Source organism: Micropterus salmoides, unplaced genomic scaffold (genome assembly GCF_014851395.1).
Source record: "Micropterus salmoides isolate LMB-PRFRI ecotype aquatic unplaced genomic scaffold, ASM1485139v1 Ms_hic_scaffold_18, whole genome shotgun sequence".
In the NCBI taxonomy this organism is placed as follows: Eukaryota; Metazoa; Chordata; class Actinopteri; order Centrarchiformes; family Centrarchidae; genus Micropterus; species Micropterus salmoides.
Window position 1 is genome coordinate 31,843,086 of NW_024040928.1, and position 27,919 is coordinate 31,871,004.

Sequence of the window (27,919 nt, forward strand, 5' to 3'; positions counted from 1 at the left end):
TCCCTGGTTAGTCTCTGGTTAATCCCTGGTTGGTCTCTTGTTAATCCCTGGTTAGTCTCTGGTTAATCCCTGGTTGGTCTCTTGTTAATCCCTCGTTGGTCTCCTGTTAATCCATAGTTTAACCTCCTTTTTTCAAAGGTTAACTCCCGTAGATCTCCTGGGTCAGTTTCAGGTTATGTTGCGGGTTAACCCCTGTATAATCCCTGGTTAGTCTCTGGCTAATTCCTGGTTGGTCTCTGGATAATCCCTGGTTGGTCTCTGGTTAATCCCTGGTTGGTCTCTTGTCAATCCCTGGTTGGTCTCTGGTTAGTCCCTGGTTGGTCTCTGGTTAATCCCTGGTTGGTCTCTTGTTAATGCCTGGTTGGTCTCTGGTTGGTTTCTGGTTAGTCTCTTGTTAATCCCTGGTTAGTCTCTTGTTAATCCCTCGTTGGTCTCTTGTTAATCCCTGGTTAGTCTCTGGTTAATCCCTGGTTAGTCTCTGGTTAATCCCTCGTTGGTCTCTGGTTGGTCTCTGGTTAATCCCTGGTTGGTCTCTTGTTAATCCCTTGTTAGTCTCTTGTTAATCTCTGGTTAGTCTCTGGTTAATCCCTGGTTGGTCTCTGGTTAATCCCTGGTTGGTCTCTGGTTAATCCCTGGTTGGTCTCTTGTTAATCCCTGGTTGGTCTCTGGTTAATCCCTCGTTGGTCTCCTGTTAATCCATAGTTTAACCTCCTTTTTTCAAAGGTTAACTCCCGTAGATCTCCTGGGTCAGTTTCAGGTTATGTTGCGGGTTAACCCCTGTATAATCCCTGGTTAGTCTCTGGCTAATTCCTGGTTGGTCTCTGGATAATCCCTGGTTGGTCTCTGGTTAATCCCTGGTTGGTCTCTTGTCAATCTCTGGTTGGTCTCTGGTTAGTCCCTGGTTGGTCTCTGGTTAATCCCTGGTTGGTCTCTTGTTAATGCCTGGTTGGTCTCTGGTTGGTTTCTGGTTAGTCTCTTGTTAATCCCTGGTTAGTCTCTTGTTAATCCCTCGTTGGTCTCTTGTTAATCCCTGGTTAGTCTCTGGTTAATCCCTGGTTAGTCTCTGGTTAATCCCTCGTTGGTCTCTGGTTGGTCTCTGGTTAATCCCTGGTTGGTCTCTTGTTAATCCCTTGTTAGTCTCTTGTTAATCTCTGGTTAGTCTCTGGTTAATCCCTGGTTGGTCTCTGGTTAATCCCTGGTTGGTCTCTTGTTAATCCCTGGTTGGTCTCTGGTTAATCCCTCGTTGGTCTCCTGTTAATCCATAGTTTAACCTCCTTTTTTCAAAGGTTAACTCCCGTAGATCTCCTGGGTCAATTTCAGGTTATGTTGCGGTTTAACCCCTGTATAATCCCTGGTTGGTCTCTGGTTGGTCTCTGGTTAATCCCTGGTTGGTCTCTGGTTAATCCCTGGTTGGTCTCTGGTTAATCCCTGGTTGGTCTCTTGTTAATCCCTGGTTGGTCTCTGGTTAATCCCTGGTTGGTCTCTTGTTAATCCCTGGTTGGTCTCTGGTTGGTCTCTGGTTAATCCCTGGTTGGTCTCTGGTTAATCCCTGGTTGGTCTCTGGTTAATCCCTCGTTGGTCTCCTGTTAATCCATAGTTTAACCTCCTTTTTTCAAAGGTTAACTCCCGTAGATCTCCTGGGTCAGTTTCAGGTTATGTTGCGGTTTAACCCCTGTATAATCCCTGGTTGGTGTGTCCTGCCTTGATCCCTAATATGTTTTTAGTGCATGGCTTGTACTGTTCCCATCCTTGGGTTAGCTCCTCTTAATCCACAGTCTGTCTGGGGCCCTTTAAAGCCAAACACTTTCTGTTAGTGGAATCATTTTCACAGAAACTGTTAAAATGATTCTTCTTATGCAAAAACAATCTCCCCGCTGCTCAGACGCTCCTAAAATAACTCAAACGTGTCAGTTTGTTCAGACACAGTCCAATTTCCCTGATTTATTTAAATCCCATGCAGAGACCCCCCCCCCCCTTTTCCTCCACTTAAAACTGACATGTCACCTCCTGATTTGCACCTCCAAAAATATTCCATCTCGTCGCCGCTGTGCAGGATATTCATTTAGAGTTTTCCTTTTTGTATGGTGATTGCGGTCGCTGCATGGCGGCGCTTCCCGCCGAGGCTGCTGGTTAATTACGGCGGCGCGAGGCCTGCAGTCCGGCTGCAGAAATGGATTCAGACAGCCGAATCCATCAGCGGCTCATCTGGAAACCTGGACGCTGTCACCGCTCTGACAGCTTCTGTTTGGAGGCTGTCAGAGCCGATCGCCCTGCGTTCAGTCAGACGCCACCACCAGCGTCCTGCTCCTTATTCAAACAGACACCTTTCTGATTATTCGCAGGGGCGCCAGGTTTTGGGGGCGTATTGTCGTCTGAAGGTGTTTTAATGCGTCCAGGATTCTGAATATCAGGACGTGGAAGGTGCTTTGGAGTCTGGGCCGACGAAAAGAGGAGGACTTCTGGTGAATCTCTGATGTTTCAGATGGAGATCAGTTTTATTCCTGTGTGTCCAGGATGTGTTTAGCCTAGCTTAGCACAAAGACTGGAAACAGGGGGAAACTGCTAGCCTAGCTCCATCAGAAGCACACGTTCTCACTCCCAGGTTTGCACAAATGGACGCTTGGTCAAGACCCCTTGGCGTGGCTTTGTAACGCCCTGGGGACCCTTTAGCGTCGTGTAGACACGTTGGGCTCTGCGGCAAGGTTAGCAATAATGAATATGCAACGTCCTGTTAGACTTTCAAAATAAAACTACTACTTAACGTTGAATGTTGCAATTTGGTTAGGTTTGGGAAAACATCAAGGTTCAGTTTAAATTAAAATAACAACGTTACGTCACTTAAATTACGTTGCTAGTGTTGACTTGGGAAACGAACACCTGTCCTCCGGGTGACAGTCAGGTTTCTCCAACCCGTTCTCACTTTAGCGTTGTTGTCCGACATCTAAATAAATAAACATGCATATAGACATTCAAGATAAAACGTTAACGTTGTGAAACGTTGCAGTTTGGTGAGGTTTAAGCAACAAAACTATAGGTTCAGGAACAGATCATGGTTTGGGTCAAATTACGTACGTCAGTTAACTTTCATTAGTTAAGTTACTTAGAGTAGGACGCATGAGCTGCGGCAACAGGCAGCCACCGAAGTGGCGCCAGATGTAGGAATTATTATCCATCCCAACCTTACTTGGACTCTTGTATATCACCTTTAGTGTTCAAACATGGTCGTACAGGGTTTCCCTCAGTGCGTTAAGGGGTCTTGACCACGAGTCTATGTGTGACGAGTTGGGAGTGAGAACGTGTTGGCAGAAGAGTCACAATCTTTCTCACTCCAGCTGTTTTATATGAACTGTGAGCATCTCTTCTAATATCGTGTAAAACCAGGTTTAAAATAGAAGCTTTCTGTTCGGGGAGTTTTCGCTTCTTCATTTTAAAACCTGGATCTCTGGATCTGATGAACCCTGGAGTGGCCTGCTGCTCCCTTCTGTCCTCCTGGCTCCTGTCCACAGCGCTGTGGGGACACGCAGGGTAATGATTCACCAGCAGCTTTCTGGCCCCGGCTTTGATTTACAGCCATTAAGGGAGAGAAAAGGATGCGGCGTCCCTCCGACGAGAGCGCGGAGGATTGTTCCTGAGTCATTGATTGGACGGTTAATTTAACCTGAACGCTGGAAGATTAAGCTTCCTGTCTGCAGCTCAATAACTGTGAATGAAGACGTACGTCTGAGCACATCCAGGTAATTAGGACAGTTAGCAGAGGATGAGTCTGCAGCGGGTCTGTATCGGCAGACTGATGTTCTCAGGACAGTCTGCAGCATTTATATCCTCTCTGTGTCTCAGACAAGAGCAGCAGGTCCTTTAGGACGGTTTTCACACCGCAGGAGTTTAACAGTAAGCGTTTTTTTAAGTTTACAGTTTTACCTCGACTGAAAAATAATTTAATATTTTCTGCATGTTGATGTTCGACTCTCGTCCAGACTGAAACATCTCAGCAGCTGTCGGATGGATTCTGATGAAATGTGGTTCAGACCTTCATATTCAACCCGTTCTCACTCCGAACTCGTCACATATGGACGCGTGGTCAAGACCCGCCAGTTTGTAGCGACTGGGGGAAACCCTGTAGCGTCAGATTTGGGCTGTAAATATGATATTTAACAGAAAAGATGGAGTAAGGAGGTCCAGAAACCGGAAAGAAAAAGTCAACATTAAATGTTTTTATTCAGAATCAGAAGGAGTTTTATTGCCCAGTAGTGTTTTACACGTACGAGGAATTAGCTTTGGTGATGAGGTGCAACACGCAGACAAACACATAGCTGACATAAATAAATGTAGAAATATATAAATATGGAATAAACAAATACAAGTTATAAACAATAATAATACAGCTATTTGCAGAGAAAGAACAAAGTGGCAGATATTTCCATGTGCATTACTCATGTTGTGTAGATAAATATATAAATTGACAAAATATAAAAATATAGAGCAACACTTAACGATTAACAACAAATATTCACAACGAGCGCTCTCACAGTGGCGACATTACAGTAATAATAACGTTACTGTAGTTATTACTGGTTACATCACGATATTACTTTCTAATGTTCCAGCAACGCGTTACTGCCCGACGAGTTCATGTTGCCCTCAGGAGGAACTGACTCCAGCGCGTCAACGTGTCCAACACCTGCAGGACGGACACCGTGTTTACTGCCCATTAGCCAATGCTAGCATGCTAACACGCTCAGCTAACAGTAACTGACCATCAGCTGTTAGCATGTAGCTGCTACGAAACGTGTCACTTCTGTTAACGCTGTGAAACACTGGACACATCCACTCTGAGTCGACGGGACATTTTCTTCTTCTTCTCTTTATTATTTCCAGGCTTTAATATCTCGACATGCAAAGTCAGCAACTGGGAACAAGACTTCTGATTCTGACTGTTGGCAGGTCGCTGCTGGACCGACAGCCCGGCTTCAAAGCTCTGGATAAAGGTCCAGGCTCAGCGGGGGGGGGCAACTCTCCCAGCATGCCTTAGAAAGCGGTCACATGACCCTTTTGATGGGGGTGCAGGGATCCACAGAGCAGCATCAGCACCCTCTGCTCAGCTGACTCTCCTGCCGTTACACCACCACAGAAGAAGAGGAGGGCGCGGCGAGGTGTCCTGCCCCATCGGCCGGGACTCCCTGCAGGACGGGTTCAATGAAAAGAACTAGAGTCGGTGTTAAATCACAGGCTGGTCGTTCTGTTTCACTCTCACTGAGCCGTTACTTAAATAAAGGTTTATTTGTTTATTTAGGCCTCTGACATTAAAAGAAATAGTTGAATAAAAGTGTCAGCTTGTGTCAGTATTTACTCTTTCAGATTGTTAGAGCAGCAAAGAAACAACTAAACAAACGTACAAAAGAAGACCCAGTACAGGTAAACAAACGTCATCAGAGTAAAGGATCTACTGTGTGCCGCTGATGTAAAGAGACACACGTGTTTGTATTTATTTATATAAATCATGTCGGGAATGTAGAAGTTGAATTTCAGTAACATCCATAATGCCTGACAGGGCCTGTTGTCATGGCAACATTAATTTAAGGTTACCCCCACTCTCCCTGAGGTGTAATTTGTCCGGCTGCTCTGAATTCTCCTCACGGAGACATCTATCAGCTCCGGGGCCAATCAGCCCAGAGCTCCCAGTATCTCACTGGGAGATAAAAGAGACAAATTAGCTTCAGTTTGTGCAAAATGTCACGATAAATATGTTGTAGTAAGAAAAGCCTGAAGCTACGTCAGCTCGTTTGGAGCTGCTGCTCGTATACTTTTATCTGAAAGTTATGATTATCATCTTGAAATATTATGACTTAATAACAGTAACACATTTTATTTATAGGCGCCTTTGTGAACCCTGGAGGTGACCTCAGCAGACACAACGAAACAAATCACTGAGCAGAAACTGGACGACGACGCTTCGGGTCAGAGAGCAGAAACTGTGAGAAACTACAGCTCGCTGACCAACACAAGATGAGTTTTCAGGAGCTGAATGTTGGAGCCAACGAAGCCGCTCCATCACCAACAACTAATTAAAAGTGTTTCTGGCAACACTTTGACTCATTTATTCTGGAAAGACCTTTAACCTTTGTCCATATGAGCTGCAGCTGCACGTCCTTAACCTTACAGGGTTAAGACGGACGGAGCTCGACTTCAGGTGACGATGAGAAAACTTCAGAGCACGCTGTTCTTCTTCTCCTTCTGTCATCATTTGCCGTCGACCTCAGAGGTTTTCATTTGTTGGCGTCAACAAGCCTCCATGTGTCCACAGTAAACAAGCTGCAGCTCCCAGAGGACGCCGCCATCACCTGCCGCCCCCGGGCCTGTTCACCTGTCCCGGGGGAGACAGACGCTGACTCAGCAGCTGTCACAAACTGTCCGGGGATCAGTTTCAGAGGGGGACGTTAATGATCTGATCTGTCAGCGCGTTTTACAGACGCCACGATGATATTACAAATAATCTGTGATAAAACGTCTCTGCAGCTCTCAGTCACGTAGAGGGTCACCTGACCAAGACCAGCCTCAGACCAGGACCAGAAGCCCTGTGGCGTCCTTTATGAACACTATAGGTAGGTGTGGGCTCGTTTCCTCTGTGAAACACAAGGTCAATATCATTTTTTTTTACTTACAAAGTTCACTAACACAATGATGTTATTTTAACCCAAACCACGTTTCACAACATTAAACACTAGTTTTATTTTGAAAGTCTAACCACGCAGCCCTACACGTCCAAAAGCGACACCAAGGAGTCCTGAGCAAGTCGAGTCGGGAGTGACGTGATGGTGGAACAAATATTTACCGTTAATACATAAAAAATAACTTTATAAAACGATAAGCTTGTTAGGACATCTCAGACTTTACACTTTGATCATCAACATTCAGACTCGCAGCTCGTTCACAGGACGTGGACATAAAGCACACACTGCTCTTAAAAACAGAGGGTTAGCTGGTAGCCGTTAGCTGTTAGATGTTAGCCATTAGCTGTCAGCCATTAGCTGTTAGATGTTAGATTTTGGGCTGGTAGATGTTAGCTGTTAGCCATTACAAACAGCTAACATCTAATGATTAGATGTTAGCTGTTAGCCGTTAGCTGTTAGATGTTAGCTGTTAGACGTTAGCTGTTACCCGTTAGCTGTTAGACGTTAGCTGTTAGCCGTTAGCTGTTAGATGTTAGCTGTTAGCCGTTAGCTGTCACCCGTTAGCTGTTAGCCATTAGCTGTTAGCCATTAGCTGTTAGATGTTAGCCATTAGCTGTCAGCCGTTAGCTGTTAGATGTTAGCTGTTAGCCATTAGATGTTAGATGTTAGCCATTAGCTGTCAGCCGTTAGCTGTTAGATGTTAGCTGTTAGCTGTTAGCCATTAGATGTTAGATGTTAGCCATTAGACGTTAGCTGTTAGCTGTTAGACGTTAGCTGTTAGCCATTAGACTTTAGCTGTTAGATGTTAGCTGTTAGCCAGTAGACTTTAGCTGTTAGATGTTAGCCGTTAGCTGTTAGCCATTAGCTGTTAGATGTTAGCCATTAGCTGTCAGCCATTAGCTGTTAGATGTTAGCCGTTAGCTGTTAGCCATTAGCTGTTAGATGTTAGCCATTAGCTGTCAGCCATTAGCTGTTAGATGTTAGCCGTTAGCTGTTAGATGTTAGCCATTAGCTGTCAGCCATTAGCTGTTAGATGTTAGATTTTGGGCTGGTAGACGTTAGCTGTTAGCCATTACAAACAGCTAAGGTGTGAGGTGAAGGTCACTGAGTTTTATCTCCCGCCTGCAGGCTGCTGCTCCATCAGTCAGCTGATCAGGAGTATTGATCGGGTCTGATCAGAGCTGGACTCAGCGACCCTCCTGCTGATTGATCCGCCGGACGCTCACAAAGAAAAACCACCTGCCTCAACAGAAACTTCCGGATGTGTTCCAGCTATTTTGTCCACCAACCCCAGGGCCAGGGGTCAAAGGTCAGGGCCTCGTTAGTTCTTCAGTAAACAGACCTGAGGACAGTTCAGAACAGGAAGCCACAGCTGCACCTTTTATTTACCTGGAACTTACAGAAGGAGTCCCACCAGACCGGATCAGACCAGGACAGACCGGATCAGACCAGGACAGACCGGATCAGACCAGGACAGACCAGGACAGACCACATCAGACCAGGACAGACCAGGACAGACCGGATCAGACCAGGACAGACCGCATCAGACCAAGACAGACCAGGACAGACCAGGACAGACCACATCAGACCAGGACAGACCTGGACAGACCGGATCAGACCAGGACAGACCGCATCAGACCAAGACAGACCGGATCAGACCAGGACAGACCAGGACAGACCAGGACAGACCACATCAGACCAGGACAGACCAGGACAGACCGGATCAGACCAGGACAGACCAGGACAGACCGGATCAGACCAGGACAGACCAGGACAGACCAGGACAGGACGCTGGCTGATATTAAACTAAACAAACAAAATGTTCAGGTCGGGGGGTTGAGCCAGTTTCTACCTGAGGTGTAAGGGAGGACGTGACAGTAACTAAAACATGAACATATGTTTTAGGATGCGGTGCGTCCCTGAGAATAATCACTTTGGATCTAAAAGAAACTCTTTCAAAATACGGCTTTCCAAAGAAAAGTGGACTCCTGGCTCATGTTGCCCTGTAAGCCAGTGAAACACTGCAGCTGTGTCTCCTGGTGGTTTCATATGTTTCACTTTAAAGTCTTCCTGATGAATGGACTTCCCATTCTGTCGCTCTCCCGCTGTCTGACGTGATGGTTTCCGCTCTGATGCAGAGGAACGCACTGTAAAATATATTCTGGCTCAGCTTCCTCCAGGTCTTTGGCTCAGATCTCCTGCCATTTTAACAGGCTAACGTCACGCTAACGGCTTCACACTGTAACTTCCTAAAGCTCTGACACACGCGGTTCAGACACGAGAACCAGGACTCCTTGAACGCAACAAATCACGTTTTTTGATCTTAGATGTGCTCATCACTTCTTCCACGGGCCTCTCTCCACCACAGCCAGAGGGAAACCGATGACTCTTCAAAAATGTGTGGTCACATGACCAATTTTGTCTCTGGTTGCTGAGAAATCGCCGCGCTGTCCCCTACTGCTGCCGTCACAGACTGACCCGTTACAACACATTTAACCCCTTTTTTATAATCCACCAACCCCAGATAAAAACACGACTTCCTGTTTCTGGAGTTCGATGGTCGAGGCTGTAGCAGCTGAGCTGCTCTTAAAGAGACGGCAGCTCAAAACATCTTCTGTGACATGTTCTCTAAAATTTTACCACGCAGTTCTGTTTTTCTGTATCTTATCATCATTGAACGAACGTAAGTAGAAGTGTCTTCTTTAATTATTAATTATACTGATTTATACGTCTGCGTTGATTCTACGCCGAAGCCTGTGATTGGCCGGCTCGGTAGCATCATTTCCTCCGAGCTCTCAGGAAGTGCTGCTGAAGCAGCGGCATTTATGAGCGTGGAATGACGCACGTAACCATCAGAGTTTGACCCATTCGGTCGGCAGCATTTAAAAAGTCTTGACGAGAAGCACAATTCTTATTTTACTCCTGTTAGCGCAGGGCTAAACAGGAAGTTAGCCACACAGTGGACGCTGTAGCGCCAACTACAAAATATAAATGCATGGCTACGTGCGTCGACGCAGAAGATGAAATCAGCAGATAAAACTGTGATCTGAAGCAGAACCGAGCTGTGAGGAACATAAAACGTAACTCAGAAGTAAAGCATTAGAATTCAGAGACATGATATTGGAATAAAAGTAATTACTGTCAGATGACAGGAAGTAGAAATCTGTAACGTTACATGTGAAACCTGTTTTATCTTTGATCAGTTTTCCAGCCAACAGGAGCTTCAGCTGCCGGCCAGACGTTTGGGTCCAGGATCAGGATCAGGATCAGGATCAGGATCAACATGGAAAACAAAGTTCATTCTGTCAAATTAAAGTCAGAGTTTGTGTCGGAGCTCAAAAACTTTATGCTGAGTTTTCATTTGGTTCCATGAACGTTCACTGAAAAACCGACTCTCCTGGTAAAACAGACAATTTGAAGATGTTAGAGAGACTCTGCAGTACTCTGCAGTACTCTGCGTACTCTGCGTACTCTGCAGTACTCTGTAGTACTCTGTAGTACTCTGCAGTACTCTGCAGTACTCTGTAGTTTTCACTACGAGCTGAGACAACACCCCCCTGTAAGTACACAGAGTACACAGAGTACTGCATGTCGGTGTACTAAGAGAAGTATCTCTCTCCTGCTGACCGGCTAGTTTTACTGCAGTAGTACTAGTACTGCTCAGTCCTTGCTGTTGTACTGTTTCCTGTCTGATCCCAGGTCAGCCGCTCTCAGCTCAGGTGAAAAGATTTCCCAGGTCTGATTGACACGGGAGGAAACCTCCATCAGAGGCTCCGCCCACGGCGGCGTTTCAGAGTCGATCCCCGTCCGCATGAAAGCGTTCAGGTACACCGGGCCGGTAAACAGGAAGCAGCCGGTCTGGTCCGCACTGACGGAAGTTTGGGAGAAAGAATAAAGTTCTGCAGACCAATAAGGAGCTGCGATTACTGTCTGAGCTTGAACTGGAGGTCCTGAGCCGGATTTGAACCCTGCTCCTGCTGATCAAAGTCTTTAACTAGAGGACAAGTTTCCTTTACTTAAAAGAGGAGAAATAACATCTCAGGTCTTAATGAATTCAGTAGTATCGGCTGTAACAGTTACGCTGGCTGTGACCTTAACAAAGTGGAAAACATTTGAAAGTTTCATCTCAAAATCTATTTTATTTTCCTCACTAACTTGTAACAGATAATAAACAATAAAAACTATGAGGATGTGAAAATACTCAACCTCAACATTAGATGTAAGTAAAGTACTTGAGTAAAATAAGTGAGGTCAACATCTATTTTCTGATCCACACTCTGGAGATCAGTTAGATCTCTTGTTTAGATCAGATGAAGCAGCAGAAAAGACCTTTGGTCTCACTTTGGGATTAAAGCAGCTCATTTGTGTCCAGCAGCGAACAAGGAAACAACTATGAGATCTCGTCTTGGATTTTGCTCTCCGATGGGGTAAAGCGGCGGGAAACGGACTCGTGGTTAAGACCCGCTGGTGTTGTTTATTCTGAAAGTCTAACCGGAAGTTGTTACGCTGACCGTGGAGCCGAGTGACATCATCTTCAGGACATCTGTGAGTCTGTGCAGGACTCAATAAACCAGTTTCTGACCAGAGACCTGCAGACGACCATCAGGGCTGCTGCTGGAGGGGGGGGGGGGGGCAGGAAGTGGAGCTTTTACCTAGAAGAAGAAGAAGAAGAGGATCAGACGTGACCTCTGACCTCTGAGAAACACTGAGAGAAGAAGAAGAAACGCTGTACTTGTACTGAGGAGTACTTTTACTGAGGAGTACTTTTACTGGGGAGTACTTTTACTGAGGAGTACTTTTACTGGGGAGTACTTTTACTGGGGAATACTTTTACTGGGGAATACTTTTACTGAGGAGTACTTTTACTGGGGAGTACTTTTACTGAGGAGTACTTTTACTGGGGAGTACTTTTACTGAGGAGTACTTTTACTGAGGAGTACTTGTACTGCAGGTTCAGATCCTGCTCATGTTAAACTTTGTCCCTCTGGGTAAAAAAACCTCTGTGATCTTCTAAGACAGTAATTTCAGAACAGACACACGGGGACTGCTGCAGCTCAGTACTTGTAGTACTTGTAGTAGTACTTGTAGTAGTAGTAGCAGTACTTGTAGTACTTGTAGTAGTACTTGTAGTGGTAGTGGTAGTACTTGTAGTACTTGTAGTAGTACTTGTAGTAGTAGTGGTAGTACTTGTAGTGGTAGTGGTAGTACTTGTAGTGGTAGTGGTAGTACTTGTAGTAGTAGTGGTAGTAAAGCTCATTGAAATGCGGCCCTGTGTTTGCAGAGGCTTTAGGTGACAAGAAGCTCTTCGCAGATGCAAATCCCCCCCCCCCCCCCCCCCCCCAGCCTCCATACACATGTTAAGTGAGGGCGGGGGTGCACCTCAGACACAAAGACCTGAACCAGAGGACCCCACCCCCCCTCTCAAAGTCACAGGCAGAATAATAACGTACATGTGCTGACGAGAGAGGACAGGAAGAAGAACATGTTCTGAGCACACGAGACACAAACCCACCAGAAACAGACCCTGATCCAGACTCTGAAACAGACCCTGATCCAGACCCTGAAACAGACCCTGATCCAGACTCTGATCCAGACCCTGAAACAGACCCTGATCCAGACTCTGATCCAGACCCTGAAACAGACCCTGAAACAGACCCTGATCCAGACCCTGAAACAGACCCTGAAACAGACCCTGAAACAGACCCTGATCCAGACCCTGATCCAGGCCCTGAAACAGGCCCTGATCCAGACCCTGATCCAGACCCTGATCCAGGCCCTGAAACAGACCCTGATCCAGGCCCTGATCCAGACCCTGATCCAGGCCCTGATCCAGACCCTGAAACAGACCCTGAACCAGACCCTGATCCAGGCCCTGATCCAGACCCTGAAACAGACCCTGAACCAGGCCCTGATCCAGACCCTGATCCAGACTCTGATCCAGGCCCTGAAACAGACCCTGAACCAGACCCTGATCCAGACTGAAACAGACCCTGATCCAGACCCTGATCCAGACCCTGAACCAGACCCTGATCCAGACCCTGATCCAGACTCTGATCCAGACTCTGATCCAGACTCTGATCCAGGCCCTGATCCAGACTCTGATCCAGACCCTGATCCAGACTCTGATCCAGGCCCTGAAACAGACCCTGAACCAGACCCTGATCCAGACTGAAACAGACCCTGATCCAGACCCTGATCCAGACCCTGAACCAGACCCTGATCCAGACCCTGATCCAGACTCTGATCCAGACTCTGATCCAGACTCTGATCCAGGCCCTGATCCAGACTCTGATCCAGACCCTGATCCAGACTCTGATCCAGGCCCTGGTTTATTCTAATATCGCATCTTTTAATAGCTCGATGTTGGGCTTCCTGCAGCCAATCAGAACGCAGTACTCTCAGCTGTCGTGGTATAATTGTGAAGTCATTTCCTTCTGCTGCCTCCGCAGCTCGACCTTTGACCTCCGACATTGTTTAATGTGAACAGCAGAAAATACTACAGTTAAGTACAGTTTGGTGGTACTTGTACTGTACATCTCAGAGGGAAACGTTGTACTTTTACTGCGTTTGTCTGAGCTACTTTACAAACTCAGAATATAATCAGCTAATTATTATTATTATTATTATTATTGTTGTTGTTGTTGTTGTTGTTGTTGTTGTTGTTGTTGTTGTTGTTGTTGTTGTTACTGATGAAAGTTTAGAGTCTTCACAGCTGCAACTTACAGACATGAACGCATCACAACCTATAATACATTTAATGAGTACTTTTACTGCTGGGAAAGTATATTTTATACTTCTCTAAATGCTTTGAGTATTTCTACACTGCAGTATTGGTAGTTTTACTGAAGTATAAACCGCCTGAGTACTTCTTGTTGTGTATCCGTCCGATCGTCGTCTCACACAAATACTTTCTGAATCATTTACAAGCAGTTGTGGATGAAGTACTCAGATCCTGTACTGAAGTAAAAGTCCTGCAGTGTTAATGTTACTACAGTGAAAGTATGTGAGTGTAATTGGAAAATGTACTTAAAGAGTTCAAAGTAAAAGTACTCGCTGTCCTGTTGTACTTTCAGAGTATCGGTGCGCTCATGTTTGTTCAGACTGCAGCTTCACGTGTTGAATGATTCAGACACAAATCCTCACGTCAGATGTTTGAAGTGAAAAAGTACTTCAAAGATCATTAAAAGAGTTTTTTAGCTGAACTTTATAAAGTGCTGGAGTTTCATTCAGAACCATCAGATTTATAAAAATCAATGCAGAGCAGTAAAAATATCTCCCTCTGAGACGGAGCAGGTAAAGTACAAGTACCTCTGACGTGTACTTTAGTAGAAGTACCTCTGACGTGTACTTAAGTACAGCACTCGGGTAAATGTACACCATGTTTACAAGATAGATTTTATGTTGGCATATCAAAGTTTGGAGACTGAAATAGCAGGTCCAGGACTGTGCAGGTCCAGGACTGTGCAGGACTCTGCAGGTCCAGGACTCTGCAGGCCCAGGACTCTGCAGGACTGTGCAGGTCCAGGACTCTGCAGGCCCAGGACTCTGCAGGACTCTGCAGGCCCAGGACTCTGCAGGACTCTGCAGGTCCATGTGACACTGAAACGTTTCTAAAGCTCTGCTCCTTCACATGACAAAGGAGGCGCAGAAGACAAAAGCAGCCTCCTCATTCATTTGAATGGGACCAGGACTCGGGGGGGGGGGGGGGGGGGGTCGTTCTCACTCTGCGGTGGCCAATCAGGTGCAGGCGTGGGAGCGGGGGTCAGGGCTCAGGCTGGAGGTGAGAGTGTTCAGAATAAGGATGAAAAGCTGAGAGAGATTTAATGTGCAGGTTTCGCTGCAGACTAACTTTAACCTGGGAGCAGTTTTTATTTCACATCCTGGTTCAGTTGAGGATCATTATCTGCTTGCACCTCCCTCTCTGTTGGCCGCTCAAGGACTTTCACAGCTATTCCAAGGGTCTTTCAAGGACCTAAAGAGCCTCAGAACTCCTGGAGGATTCCTTGAATCCTTGATGAAGCTCCTGGAAGCCGCTCACAGATCCTGACGTGAAGATTTTTAAGTTGAATTGAACTTAAATCTCTTTATTTCACTGTGACGGCTGTGGGCGGGCACGCGGGGAGGGTGGGAGACATCTGATTGGCTGAGGGCGCGGCGGAGGCGGGAAGACTTTGGAGAAGAAGGGCTGTGATTGGTCGAGGGCGGTAACGTCTCGCGCATGATCAGCCGGTTAATAAGACGCCGGTTTGGAAGTCGGGCAGAGTGAGAGATGCGGCCGGACCGAGCGGGACCGGAACGAGCAGAGATAAAGTACTGAGCGAGTCTGCGGTGCGGAGTTCGAGTCCGTTGCGGTCAGTTTGAGACTTAGATCCGGACCATGGTGCAGCAGACGGAACATGGCGGAGCGGGGACGAACGGCGGGTCCCGCGAGGCGAGCGACCCGGAGGAGAGGGCGCTGCTGGCGGCCTCGGCGCGCAGCCCCGTGCCGCTGAAGGCGGACTGGTGCAAAACGGCGTCCGGGCACATCAAGCGGCCCATGAACGCCTTCATGGTCTGGTCCAAGATCGAGCGCAGGAAGATCATGGAGCAGTCCCCGGACATGCACAACGCCGAGATCTCCAAGCGGCTCGGGAAGCGCTGGAAGATGTTGAAAGACACCGAGAAGATCCCGTTCATCCGGGAGGCGGAGCGGCTCCGGCTCCAGCACATGGCCGACTACCCGGACTACAAGTACCGGCCCAAGAAGAAGCCCAAGACCGAGGGCTGTGCGTTTCCGGCGGGCAAGCCGGCGGCTCAGACCCCGGAGAAGACGGTCCGACCGGCTGCCAAGAACCACGCAGCCGCGCGGAAGCTGGCCAAGTTGAAACCCAGCAAGCCGGCTGTGGGTCCGGGCCGAGCCAGCAGCCACCTCCCGCAGCACCAGGACCCCCGGTACCGGTACGTGCTGACCACCAGCTTTAAACCCGGCAAGCTCATTAAACGGGAGTTTACGGACTCCGAGGAGGAGGAGGAGGACGACGATGATGATGAAGAGGAGGACTCCGAGGAGGAGCGGGAGTTCAAAGTGGAGCAGGAGGACGAGCCGGACCAGTACTACCTCTCCAAGCTGCCGGCCGCCGAACCGGAGGGGACCGGCAGGTCCGACCGGTGCTTCTACAGCTTCAAGAACATCACCCGGCAGGGCACCGGGCCCTCCTCCTACCCGGCCTCCCTGTCCCCCGCGTCCTCGTCCCGGTCCGGCTCCACCTCCTCCTCCTGCTGCGGGGAGGACCTGGACGACCTCCCGGCGGAGGGGGCCGACTTCACCCTGAGCCTCCTGGCCGGCTTCCACGCCTCCTCCTCGGAGCCGTGGAGCTCCGCGGCGTCCAGCTCGGCCCCGGGGAACCTGAGCCTGTCCCTGGTGGATAAAGACCTGGACTGCGAGGGCAGCCTCGGGTCCCACTTCGACTTCCCGGACTATTGCACCCCGGAGCTGAGCGAGATGATCGCGGGGAACTGGCTGGAGGCCAACTTCTCGGACCTGGTCTTCACGTACTGATCAGAGCCACACCCGGACAGGGAACCGGATTATTATTTTTTTCCGTGCGCCTCGTCTCCCCGGAGCCGGTTCTGGCGCTCCAGAGCCAGTCAGGGACCGGGCTGAGGGGCCGCTGGGGGGAGGGGACGCCGGCCTGGACCCGGACCGGACGGTACTAAATGACCTCAACAGGGTTTTATGGATTTAGTTTCTGTTGCTCGGGTCTGAAACAGGACCCGGACTATGCATTCCCGTCCAGACTCTTACAATAACACTAAAATCAGGATGTTTTATGGGACTTGTAGTTTTAGCTCCCTGCTCCAGGTGTGTGTGTGTGGGGGGGGGGGGGAGGCCATGAAATGTAAAGACCCGGACCCAGAGCAGGTATGACACCTTTTCTACAGAACCGAACAAACCTCATCTTTTTTTATCCAGAAGTAAAAATATTTTCAGGCCTATTTTTGTACAGTCCAGGCACTTCTTCTTCTTCTCTACCGCTTTCTGACCCGACCGGGGGTTCGGACCGGAAGTCGCAGCTGTGGCCGGAAGTCGGGATAAGTTGTACATGTTGTGTAAAATAGTTAAAGTTTAGGAGTTTATGTAAATCTGAGCGAGAGAAACTGGATTCTTTCTGTTTTTTATATCCTCGTCGGCACATGTTTGTTTCTCCTTATTATTATTTTGTGCAATATAAAAACAGTTTTCTGTGTCCTCTCAATAAACAGCTGGAGCTGCTGCAGTCGCCCTTTATTCCTCCCAGAGCTTTCAGGCACACGCACGGTCCTCCTCAGCTGGGGTCGCCTTAAAAGATCCCAGGTACTGCCAAGGGTTTTCAAGGTTCTTAAGGTGGCCTTTAAAGAACTGATGCTTGTGCTGAACTCCCTGAAACAGGCGCCAGGTTTTATTCAGAGATTCTGTGATCATGCCAAAAGTTTGGATTCATAGTTCAAGGGGGGTTTTCAAGGAGTCCTGGAAAAAACTAATTTAGTACTTGTACTGTGGGGAAAACAAAAGAAACTTTAAAAAAACTTCCATCCAAAATAAAGTGACGCATCCTAAATTTACCCCAGAGTAGTTTTTTGTGTTAATGTTGAGATTCAGGTCCTCCAGGTCTCTGTCAAGGCTTTTCAAGGTGGTCTTTAAGTTCTCAAAGAATCCTGGAAATAACTGGTAACTTGATAGTACTTCTCCTGTGGTAAACATACTCTGAAACAAGCTTTTATTTGCAGTCATCAGGTTACTCTGAGGGTCCTTGAAAGTCATTGAAATGTCCTGAACATGAGAAGCATCCAGTGCAGTAAAAGTACAACATTTAAATCCAAACTGCAGTACATGGTTTTCAAAATAAAGTGACAGAACCGCAAATTACCTCAAAGTAGGTTTTTGTTTGCTTAAAAGTCGAGATTCAAAGTTCCAGGTGTTTTCAAGGATTTTCAAGGTTCTTTAGGTGGTCTTTAAGTCTCCTGGAAATTAACTGTAACATGTTAAAATATGTCCTGTGGTTTTAAAAAAACAAACTGGGGCTTCAGACTCTGAAACAAGCCCTTTTTGCATTCCTTGAAAGTCCTTGAAATGTACTGAACATGAGAAGCATCCAGTGCAGTAAAAGTACAACATTTAAAACCAAACTGCAGTACATGGTTTTCAAAATAAAGTGACAGAACCGCAAATTACTTCCTCAGGTTTTTATTTTTAATGTTCCAGGTATTGTCAAGGGCATTCAAGGTTCTTAAGGTGGTCTTGAAGTGTCCTTGAAATTAACTGATAACATTGAACTTGTCCTTGAAAAGTCTCTGTCTCTCAGAGTTAACAACAAGTTAACCTGAAGGACAAAGATTCAACAAAAACGTTCGCTTTCAAATTTAGAGTCAAAGTTCCAGGTGTTGTCAAGGGTTTTCAAGGTTCTTAAGGTGGTCTAGAAGTTCTCAAAGTTTCCTTTAAATAACTGATAACGTGTTAGTACTTGTACTGTGGTAAACATACTCTCTTTTTGCACTCACTACGTTTCTCTGGTGGGCCTTGAAAGTCATTGAAACGTCCTGGACATGAGACGCATCCAGTGCAGTAAAAGTACAACATTTAAATCCAAACTGAAGTAAAAGTACAATATAAATATTTCAAAATAAAGTGGCAGAACTAAATTTCTTTAAAGACTTCTTCAAGGTATTTCCAAGGGTTTCAGATTATTCCCAGGAGGCCTCAGAGTACTGTGAAGTACTCCCAGCAGTGTAAAGTACACGGTATGAAGTACTACCACAGTACTGTGAAGTAGCCTGAACTCCCAGCAGTATAAAGTACACGGTATGAAGTACTACCAAAGTACTGTGAAGTAGCCTGAACTCCCAGCAGTATAAAGTACACGGTATGAAGTACTACCAAAGTACTGTGAAGTAGCCTGAACTCCCAGCAGTATAAAGTACACGGTATGAAGTACTACCACAGTACTGTGAAGTACTCCCAGCAGTATAAAGTACACGGTATGAAGTACTACCAGAGTACTGTGAAGTAGCCTGAACTCCCAGCAGTATAAAGTACACTGTATGAAGTACTACCAAAGTACTGTGAAGTAGCCTGAACTCCCAGCAGTATAAAGTACACGGTATGAAGTACTACCACAGTACTGTGAAGTACTCCCAGTAGTATAAAGTACACGGTATGAAGTACTACCAAAGTACTGTGAAGTTGCCTGAACTCCCAGTAGTATAAAGTACACTGTATGAAGTACTACCACAGTACTGTGAAGTAGCCTGAACTCCCAGTAGTATAAAGTACACTGTATGAAGTACTACCAAAGTACTGTGAAGTACTCCCAGTAGTATAAAGTACACGGTATGAAGTACTACCAAAGTACTGTGAAGTAGCCTGAACTCCCAGTAGTATAAAGTACACTGTATGAAGTACTACCAAAGTACTGTGAAGTACTCCCAGTAGTATAAAGTACACTGTATGAAGTACTAAAAGAGACGAGTCGCCCAGATGCCTGATGGGAAATGAGATCAGGGGGCGTTTGCAGGCGGCAGCACCAGAGGCAGCGGTCTGAGCGCGGCGTTTAATCAGCCACCTCTGAAACGCCGGGCAGAAGAAACCGGAGACGTGGAGACAGCAGAGACTCGGGGACACGGCGAGGTTCAACCCCGGAGGCGGCGGCGAGGTTCAACCCCGGAGGCGGCGGCGAGGTTTGGCTGCTGCTCATCAGGGAGCAGATCTGAACCATGAGCCCACATTCTGATCCACTTCTTAAGATCCGCGATAAAAATAAAATCAGTTTATCAGATTATCAAACGCAACAAATCGACGTGAAGTCGTCAGTAAACCGTGTTTGTCCTCGCGGCCATAAGGCTAAACGCTAACGTGAATTCAGAACATGAAACTTTAACAGAATATAACGCAGGAACATCAGCAGCCTGCTTTTTCAGCTTCATTTACTTTGATTTCTTCGATATTTAAATTGGATTTCAGAACATTTTAAACAGGTTAGTCCTGGAGGTTAATAAGATGTAGGAGGAGCTTTGGAAAAGTGGCTTCAGCTAAAACTCTGTGTTCCAGCTTCTCTGTGTGACGAGTTGCTGCTTCTCTGTTTGGATCTCAGTAACGTGAATAAAGAGGAGCTCTTTATAGCACCAGCTACAGTCTGGTGCTTTAGACGCCGTCAGGTCATGTGACGGCGTCTAAAGCCCTCGGTGCAGCAGCTGCTTCCTGTGTTTCCTCCACCAACAGAGATAATGAATGAACATCCGGCTCGTTAGAGAAGCTGAACGGGTTCAGAGTTCAGACCAACGTAGAAGAAACTCTGAGAGCTCTGCAGGGCCTGGACTCTGCAGGACCCGGAGTCTGCAGGACCCGGACTCTGCAGGGCCTGGACTCTGCAGGACCCGGACTCTGCAGGACCCGGAGTCTGCAGGGCCTGGACTCTGCAGGGCCTGGACTCTGCAGGACCCGGAGTCTGCAGGACCCGGACTCTGCAGGACCCGGAGTCTGCAGGACCCGGACTCTGCAGGGCCTGGACTCTGCAGGACCCGGACTCTGCAGGACCCGGACTCTGCAGGGCCTGGACTCTGCAGGACCCGGACTCTGCAGGACCCGGAGTCTGCAGGGCCTGGACTCTGCAGGGCCTGGACTCTGCAGGACCCAGAGTCTGCAGCTGGTCTTCGCTCTGTCTGCCTTCTCCCTTCGTTTGTTTTCGTTACCCAGAATGCAAAGCTGGGGCGTGATTTCAAGTCTCTGCTCCATCAGAGACTCCCAGGGGGTCAGGAGGTAAGAGGGGTCACTGGGTCGGCCAATGAGAGCGCAGTCTGAGAGCTCAACCTGTTTTCCCAACTGCTGCTGCTTAAGAGGAGTCTCAGAGGAGGAGAGACCAGGAACTAGACTACAGGAGGAGGAGGAGAGACCAGGAACTAGACTACAGGAGGAGAAGGAGACACCAGGAACCAGAATACAGGAGGAGGAGGAGAGACCAGGAACTAGACTACAGGAGGAGGAGGAGACACCAGGAGCCAGACTACAGGAGGAGGAGACACCAGGAACCAGACTACAGGAGGAGGAGGAGAGACCAGGAACCAGACTACAGGAGGAGGAGACACCAGGAACCAGACTACAGGAGGAGGAGGAGACACCAGGAACCAGACTACAGGAGGAGGAGGAGAGACCAGGAACTAGACTACAGGAGGAGGAGACACCAGGAACCAGACTACAGGAGGAGGAGACACCAGGAACCAGACTACAGGAGGAGGAGGAGACACCAGGAACCAGACTACAGGAGGAGGAGACACCAGGAACCAGACTACAGGAGGAGGAGGAGACACCAGGAACCAGACTACAGGAGGAGGAGGAGAGACCAGGAACTAGACTACAGGAGAAGGAGACACCAGGAGCCAGACTACAGGAGGAGGAGGAGACACCAGGAACTAGACTACAGGAGGAGGAGACACCAGGAACTAGACTACAGGAGGAGGAGAGACCAGGAACTAGACTACAGGAGGAGAAGGAGACACCAGGAACCAGAATACAGGAGGAGGAGGAGACACCAGGAACTAGACTACAGGAGGAGGAGGAGACACCAGGAGCCAGACTACAGGAGGAGGAGACACCAGGAACCAGACTACAGGAGGAGGAGGAGAGACCAGGAACCAGACTACAGGAGGAGGAGACACCAGGAACCAGACTACAGGAGGAGGAGGAGACACCAGGAACCAGACTACAGGAGGAGGAGGAGAGACCAGGAACTAGACTACAGGAGGAGGAGACACCAGGAACCAGACTACAGGAGGAGGAGACACCAGGAACCAGACTACAGGAGGAGGAGGAGAGACCAGGAACCAGACTACAGGAGGAGGAGACACCAGGAACCAGACTACAGGAGGAGGAGGAGACACCAGGAACCAGACTACAGGAGGAGGAGGAGAGACCAGGAACTAGACTACAGGAGAAGGAGACACCAGGAGCCAGACTACAGGAGGAGGAGACACCAGGAGCCAGACTACAGGAGGAGGAGGAGAGACCAGGAACCAGACTACAGGAGGAGGAGACACCAGGAACCAGACTACAGGAGGAGGAGGAGGAGACACCAGGAACTAGACTACAGGAGGAGGAGGAGAGACCAGGAACTAGACTACAGGAGGAGGAGGAGAGACCAGGAACTAGACTACAGGAGGAGGAGAGACCAGGAACTAGACTACAGGAGGAGGAGGAGACACCAGGAACTAGACTACAGGAGGAGGAGGAGACACCAGGAGCCAGACTACAGGAGGAGGAGACACCAGGAACCAGACTACAGGAGGAGGAGGAGAGACCAGGAACTAGACTACAGGAGGAGGAGGAGAGACCAGGAACTAGACTACAGGAGGAGGAGGAGAGACCAGGAACTAGACTACAGGAGGAGGAGGAGACACCAGGAGCCAGACTACAGGAGGAGGAGAGACCAGGAACCAGACTACAGGAGGAGGAGGAGACACCAGGAACCAGACTACAGGAGGAGGAGGAGACACCAGGAGCCAGACTACAGGAGGAGGAGGAGACACCAGGAACCAGACTACAGGAGGAGGAGGAGACACCAGGAACCAGACTACAGGAGGAGGAGACACCAGGAACTAGACTACAGGAGGAGGAGGAGAGACCAGGAACCAGACTACAGGAGGAGGAGGAGACACCAGGAACTAGACTACAGGAGGAGGAGGAGACACCAGGAACTAGACTACAGGAGGAGGAGGAGACACCAGGAACTAGACTACAGGAGGAGGAGGAGACACCAGGAACCAGACTACAGGAGGAGGAGGAGACACCAGGAACTAGACTACAGGAGGAGGAGGAGACACCAGGAACCAGACTACAGGAGGAGGAGGAGACACCAGGAACCAGAAGGACTCTCTTCTTCATGCTTTGTTGACACACATGAGGTGACGTCAGGTCGGCGTAGCAGCTGCTGGCAGACCAGAGACACTTTGATGGGCTGTAAAATGCTCACTGCAGTTCAGTCAGGTTTCACCTTCATGCTTGTTTTAAAGTTATAGCATGTGTCGCTCTGAGCTGTGCTGGAGTCGAAGTCTAAAGTATCAGAAAATATAAATAAAGGTCAAGTACCTCAAAAGTGTACTTAAGTACAGGTACCTGCAAAACGCACCGACGAGTCAGCGAGGACCAAACGGTGACGATCAGCGAGCATGAAAAGGAAATATGTAGGTCTCTAATAGACCCCCCCCCTCCCAAAGACTTACGGGGTAACACACACAGACGCTTTTGAAAACACTTGACCTACATATCCAGAGAGCGTATCTGCAGCAGCTCTGGGAATGTGTGCAGCAGACTGAAGTCACACGCTGTAGAGAGTCCAGTGGATTTAACTTCAGCTCATCGCACCGTAGCTTCTTTCAGTCCAGATGTTGTTTCTGCTCATACTTACTATTTTTAAAACTTTTAACCTGAATCTTGTTGAGACTTCAGAGCGCTTTCTCCTGATATGCATCAAACAACAATATGCTAACTGCTTTTTGCTAGCTGGTGGTGTACAAACAGCTTCTAGCCTATTTGATGTTATGAGGACACGTTAAGCTTAGCACAAATATTGGAAGTAGGAGGAAACTGTTAGCCAACGTGCTACATAAAAACTAGCATATGATACGATGTATGATAGCTAAATAATTCGTAAATCATTACATATACATTAAATTACATTACATACATACAACATTTTCATGCTATTTTTTAGTTATTGTGAGAAAACTCTTATCATAACCAATAATAAGCTAACTGTTTTTTGCTAGCTTATGTTACAGTAGCAACAAACAGTTAGCATGTGTTATTTTTTGTAATTGATAGCTAGCTGAAATTATGGCAGGTAAACTCTAATTATACCTAACAACATGCTAACAGTATTTTGCCAGCTGATGTTGTACAAACAGCTAGCTTATTTGATGTTATGCTGTTTGTAGCCCTAAGGTGTTACGAGCACATGTTAGCTTAGCGCAAACACTGGAAGCAGGGGGAAATTGCTAGCCTATGTGCGCCACATGAGCTAGCATTTCATTTGATAGATGATAGCCAGGGCTCTCAAGTTTTATCAAAAGTCTGGAGTGAGATAACGCGTGTTAGAGGAGGGGCCACTCAAATGTTTGCAGCAGTGGCCCCTCGGCCCCAGACAATTCTCTTTTCCAGTTTTTATGGGTTAGATTTTACCCATAATTCATAATTACAACAATAGGTAAATCTGGTAAAAGACTATTTATATATATATATATATATATATATATATATATATATTTCAAAAATCCAAATATATCAAAACAAAAAAGAAATCTGGAAGAAAGAAATCCCAAACGAGCTTGCTGAGCAGCAGCACAGGCCTACAGTAGGATGGCAGAACCTACGCATGTCTGCCAAGCTGAATGTGAGAGTAGGCTCCACATTTCAGCTTATGAATGGTGTTTTGTGTTGTAATTGTTTGTTGCTCCCACTCAGAGCTCTGTGCCTCCAGGCGGCCATTTACACCATCATGATGGATGATAGCTTTCTGTCCAGAGCCACAATATAGAAAAACATCAGTTTCAAGCAGCCAAAGCTAAGCCCAGTGGTGGACAGTAACAAAGTAGTACTGTACTTAAGTACACAAGGTATTTGTACTGAACTTTTCATGCCACTTTCTACTTCACCACATGTCAAAGGGAAACTTTTTACTTTATCTGACAGCTTCAGTTACTAGTTACTTTAAAAAGAAAACTTTTTACACAATATATGAAGAGTTTAAAAACTAGGATGTTTTGATATAAATTCAATGACAGTTTATAGAATTCCAGCTCGTAGAGCTGCATCAGTTAGGCTAATGACAGAAACTGAATTGGCAGCTGTTTATGTCACTTTTCATGTGAAAACATTTCGTGGTTCCAGCTTCACAAATGTGAAGATTTGCTGCTTTTACTTGATTATTTTAATGTATTTTTAATCATTTTGAGGTTTGGACTGACAAAACAAGCACTGTGAAGGTGTCCCTCAGGGCTCTGGGACAACATTTCTCACTATTTACTGTATTACACTCGATTAATGGAGAAAATAATCAGCTCATCAATACATAATAAAAATAATCATTAATTGCAGTCTGATACAAAATAGTTCAACCTCAACCAACTACATTAATGCATGAGGAATAATAATCTGATGATATATATATAATAGTTATATATAATGGGACATTTTTCTTAGTATTTATACTTTTACTTAACTTTTCCAATGCAGTACTTGCAGAGTATTTTTACTGTGAGGTAAACTGTGAGTTGTTTTTATTTAAGGATTTGAATAATTTCACCACTGGCTAAAAAAGCCAAAGCTGCAGGTTTATATTTACGTGTCTGGCGGACGCTTTTATCCAAAGCGACTTACATTTGAGGAACAACATACAATCATCAACAAAGAATCAAATACAGCACGAGATCTAGAGCTGACAACACATATTAATAAAAGCAGCAATAAATACTAGTGTTTTCAGGAGCTTCAGAGAGGGACGCCCCGTTTACCCGGAAACCACACATGTTAGTTTCTGATCGGCTTAACGGCTCTGGCGTTTACAGAGAAAGCTATGAAGTCGGCACAAGAATGATCGAGCATTAACTGAATATAGCGTGACGACTTTGAGGGCGTTATCTCTTAACTCACTTCTCAGCGTGAGAAATACCAGGTGTGGCGTGTCTCACGGTGAATGCACGAGAGCGCTGATGATGGCTGAAACATCTAGCACAGTTCTAGCTGTTTGTTGCTAACTGGCGTCATGGTAGCTCCAAACAGCTAGCTTACCTGATGTTAGCTGTTAATCTAAATCAGGCAGCTCTGGAGTACAAAAACGAGCTGAGACGTTTATTTGGAACTGGTGACCTGATCTGATCCCACTGGAGGATTAATTGAGCCTGTTTTGGTGCTATAGGAGGTATTTGCAGTCCAAATGAACCTGTCAGGTGTTTGCATCAGCGCAGGCTTTCAGTATGATGGGTTTTGGGGTCAGAGGTCAGTCAGGTTTCTCCATACTATTATTATATTATGAGTGGCGAGGAGGCGTCGGGCGGCGAGCTCCCCCTCAGTGATTGACAGGCCAATATGAGCGGCGTGTTGTTGTGATATCTTCGTCCTCTTTAAGGCCTCGATGACAGACAAGCTCATTTCACCCCCAGCAGAAGACAAAGAGTCAGTGTCTGACCGCAGTGAGATCATAGGTCAGAGGGACGCCATTTAACACTGAAACGACCCGTCAGACACCATCACCCCCCCTCAGGGTGAGCCTCAGTGCATTTCATCTGTTAGAGCAGCTCAGTAACAAAACTGTTCTCAGATAAACGTTAGTGTCACGTTCATTTAACGTCCTCAGAGCGCAGCCACCAGGACCAGCTCCGGTTCTGAACCCGTGGCGTGCTGCTTCCTCGGTTACACAGGATGCAAAAAAAACAAAGTACCAAAGTTCTTGTAGGCAAATCTCGCCACTCCTTGTCTCTCTAAATGAACGGCAGAGAGCCGTAACTACAGGAACATAAAACGTGCGTGAAGAGAATCAGCAGGAAACCCATTGGCTGAACGTGTTTCCCAGCTCGGCTGTTAAAGAGCAGACGATTTTGGCGTTAAACTGAGGATTCTTTAAGTGGCGTGTCTCCTTTTAAAACGTCTCTGAGGGCACCCAGGGCGTTAAAGAGCGACGCCAAGGGGTCCCGACCAAGCATCCATGCAAATGTGGTGCGAGTAGCGGCGTGCAGTAGTTGTCTTGGTAACAGCTATAGCTTTTTCTCACGCCCGATGTTTATTTGCTTGTTGTCTGTTTTTAGCTCCGCTGTAAAGAGAATCCGCCCTGAGGGACAGTAAAGCTTGAGCTGCCATGAGAAGCTGTAAAGTGTCTCTGTCGTGGACGCTGCTGTTTGGACAGAGCAACACGTGACACGGCGAGATCAGACGCTCAAAGTAAATAAAGAGTTGATTTCAGACTCGATCGCTCCGGTTGTTGCACCAGCTGCTTCACTCGTCCAATGAGAGAGAGTCTCTCTCATGAGTCACCTCATTAAGGCTGCGGTGGAGGCCAGACAGACACACACACACTAACATACACACACACACACTAACACACACACACACACACTAACACACCACTTTGTGGAAAAATCAGACGAGGTCAGACAGGGCCAAGCGCCTGCTTCCTGTCCCTCATTTCCCACCTTCCTGTGCTGACCTGAGGCTGCGAGTGTGTGTGTGTGTTAGTGTGTGTGTGTTAGTGTGTGTGTGTGTGTGTGTGAGTGTGATCCTCCCAGTTCACCAGGGTGAAGCTGAACTGTTTATTATGTTTCCTGCAGACTGAAACATCTCAGCAGCTGGAACCTGGTTCAGACCTTCATCTTCCTCTCCAACTCGTCACACATGGACGCTCGGGCCAGAGCCCCTGTAACGCCCTGGGAAACCCCTTAGTGTCAGAGTTCAACGCTAAAAGTAGGCCTAGTATAGATAGCATAAACATCAGAGTAAGGAGGGGGTTGAGGTGGAGGGAGGGTCAGAAGCCGGACTTTCACCAGGAGGCTGGTGTTTGTTTCCCGTGTGAAACAAAAGGTCCTGAGTTAAGTTAAGTTAGACTTCAGTTGATCACCCGGGCTTTTATTTGCTAAAATCACTGGACTAACTCTCAGCGAAGATGTAGAACAGGCTGCGTGTTTCAGCCAGTGTGAATAACGTATAAAATCATGATATCAAACAACATCAGTAACAAATCATTTGATCTTTTATTTAGTAGCAGCGAGGTAACGAAGACAAACTTGTTCAGGTGCAGGAAGCAGTAAAAAGTGTGTCAGCAGACAGACAGAGATGGACCTGACATGATTCCTATTTATTTCATCTGTTGTTCAACGTGCCAGTTAATCTGCGTGAGTTAGACTTTGGGGCAGAACGAGCTAAAGCAGGTGAACCAGCGGCTTTAAGAGGTCTTGTGTACCAACCAGACCAGGCGCCTCATGGAGACCGTCTGTCAGAATGTGTTCCCTCAGCAGGCGGCTGAAGTTTTATAGTAAGTTCTTTTATCCCGGGATCTTTTTCTAAACCTAACCAAACTGCTGCAACAGTAACCACTGGTTTTATTACGACGATTATTTACGACCTCAGTAATTGCGGACTAGCTCCGGGAGTTTTACCGCCATGAATCTCCTTTGTTCAGTCTGCTGCTGACCGTCTTCTTCTTCTTCTTTCTTTAATGGCGGCAAACCAACTGGCAGCCATCTTGTGAACGCGTTGT

The 27,919-nt window shown here is 47.2% G+C and overlaps 2 protein-coding genes across 5 annotated transcripts in view; both read left to right on the forward strand.

Annotated features, from left to right (window-relative positions):
• Window positions 1-27,919, forward strand: part of LOC119909376 (NLR family CARD domain-containing protein 3-like) — a 622,129-nt gene that overhangs the window by 450,260 nt on the left and 143,950 nt on the right. The window lies entirely within an intron of this gene.
• Window positions 14,927-16,921, forward strand: sox11b (SRY-box transcription factor 11b). The gene has a single exon (XM_038727636.1). The coding sequence runs from the start codon at window positions 15,046-15,048 to the stop codon at window positions 16,204-16,206; it is 1,161 nt and encodes a 386-aa protein (XP_038583564.1). The 5' UTR covers window positions 14,927-15,045; the 3' UTR covers window positions 16,207-16,921.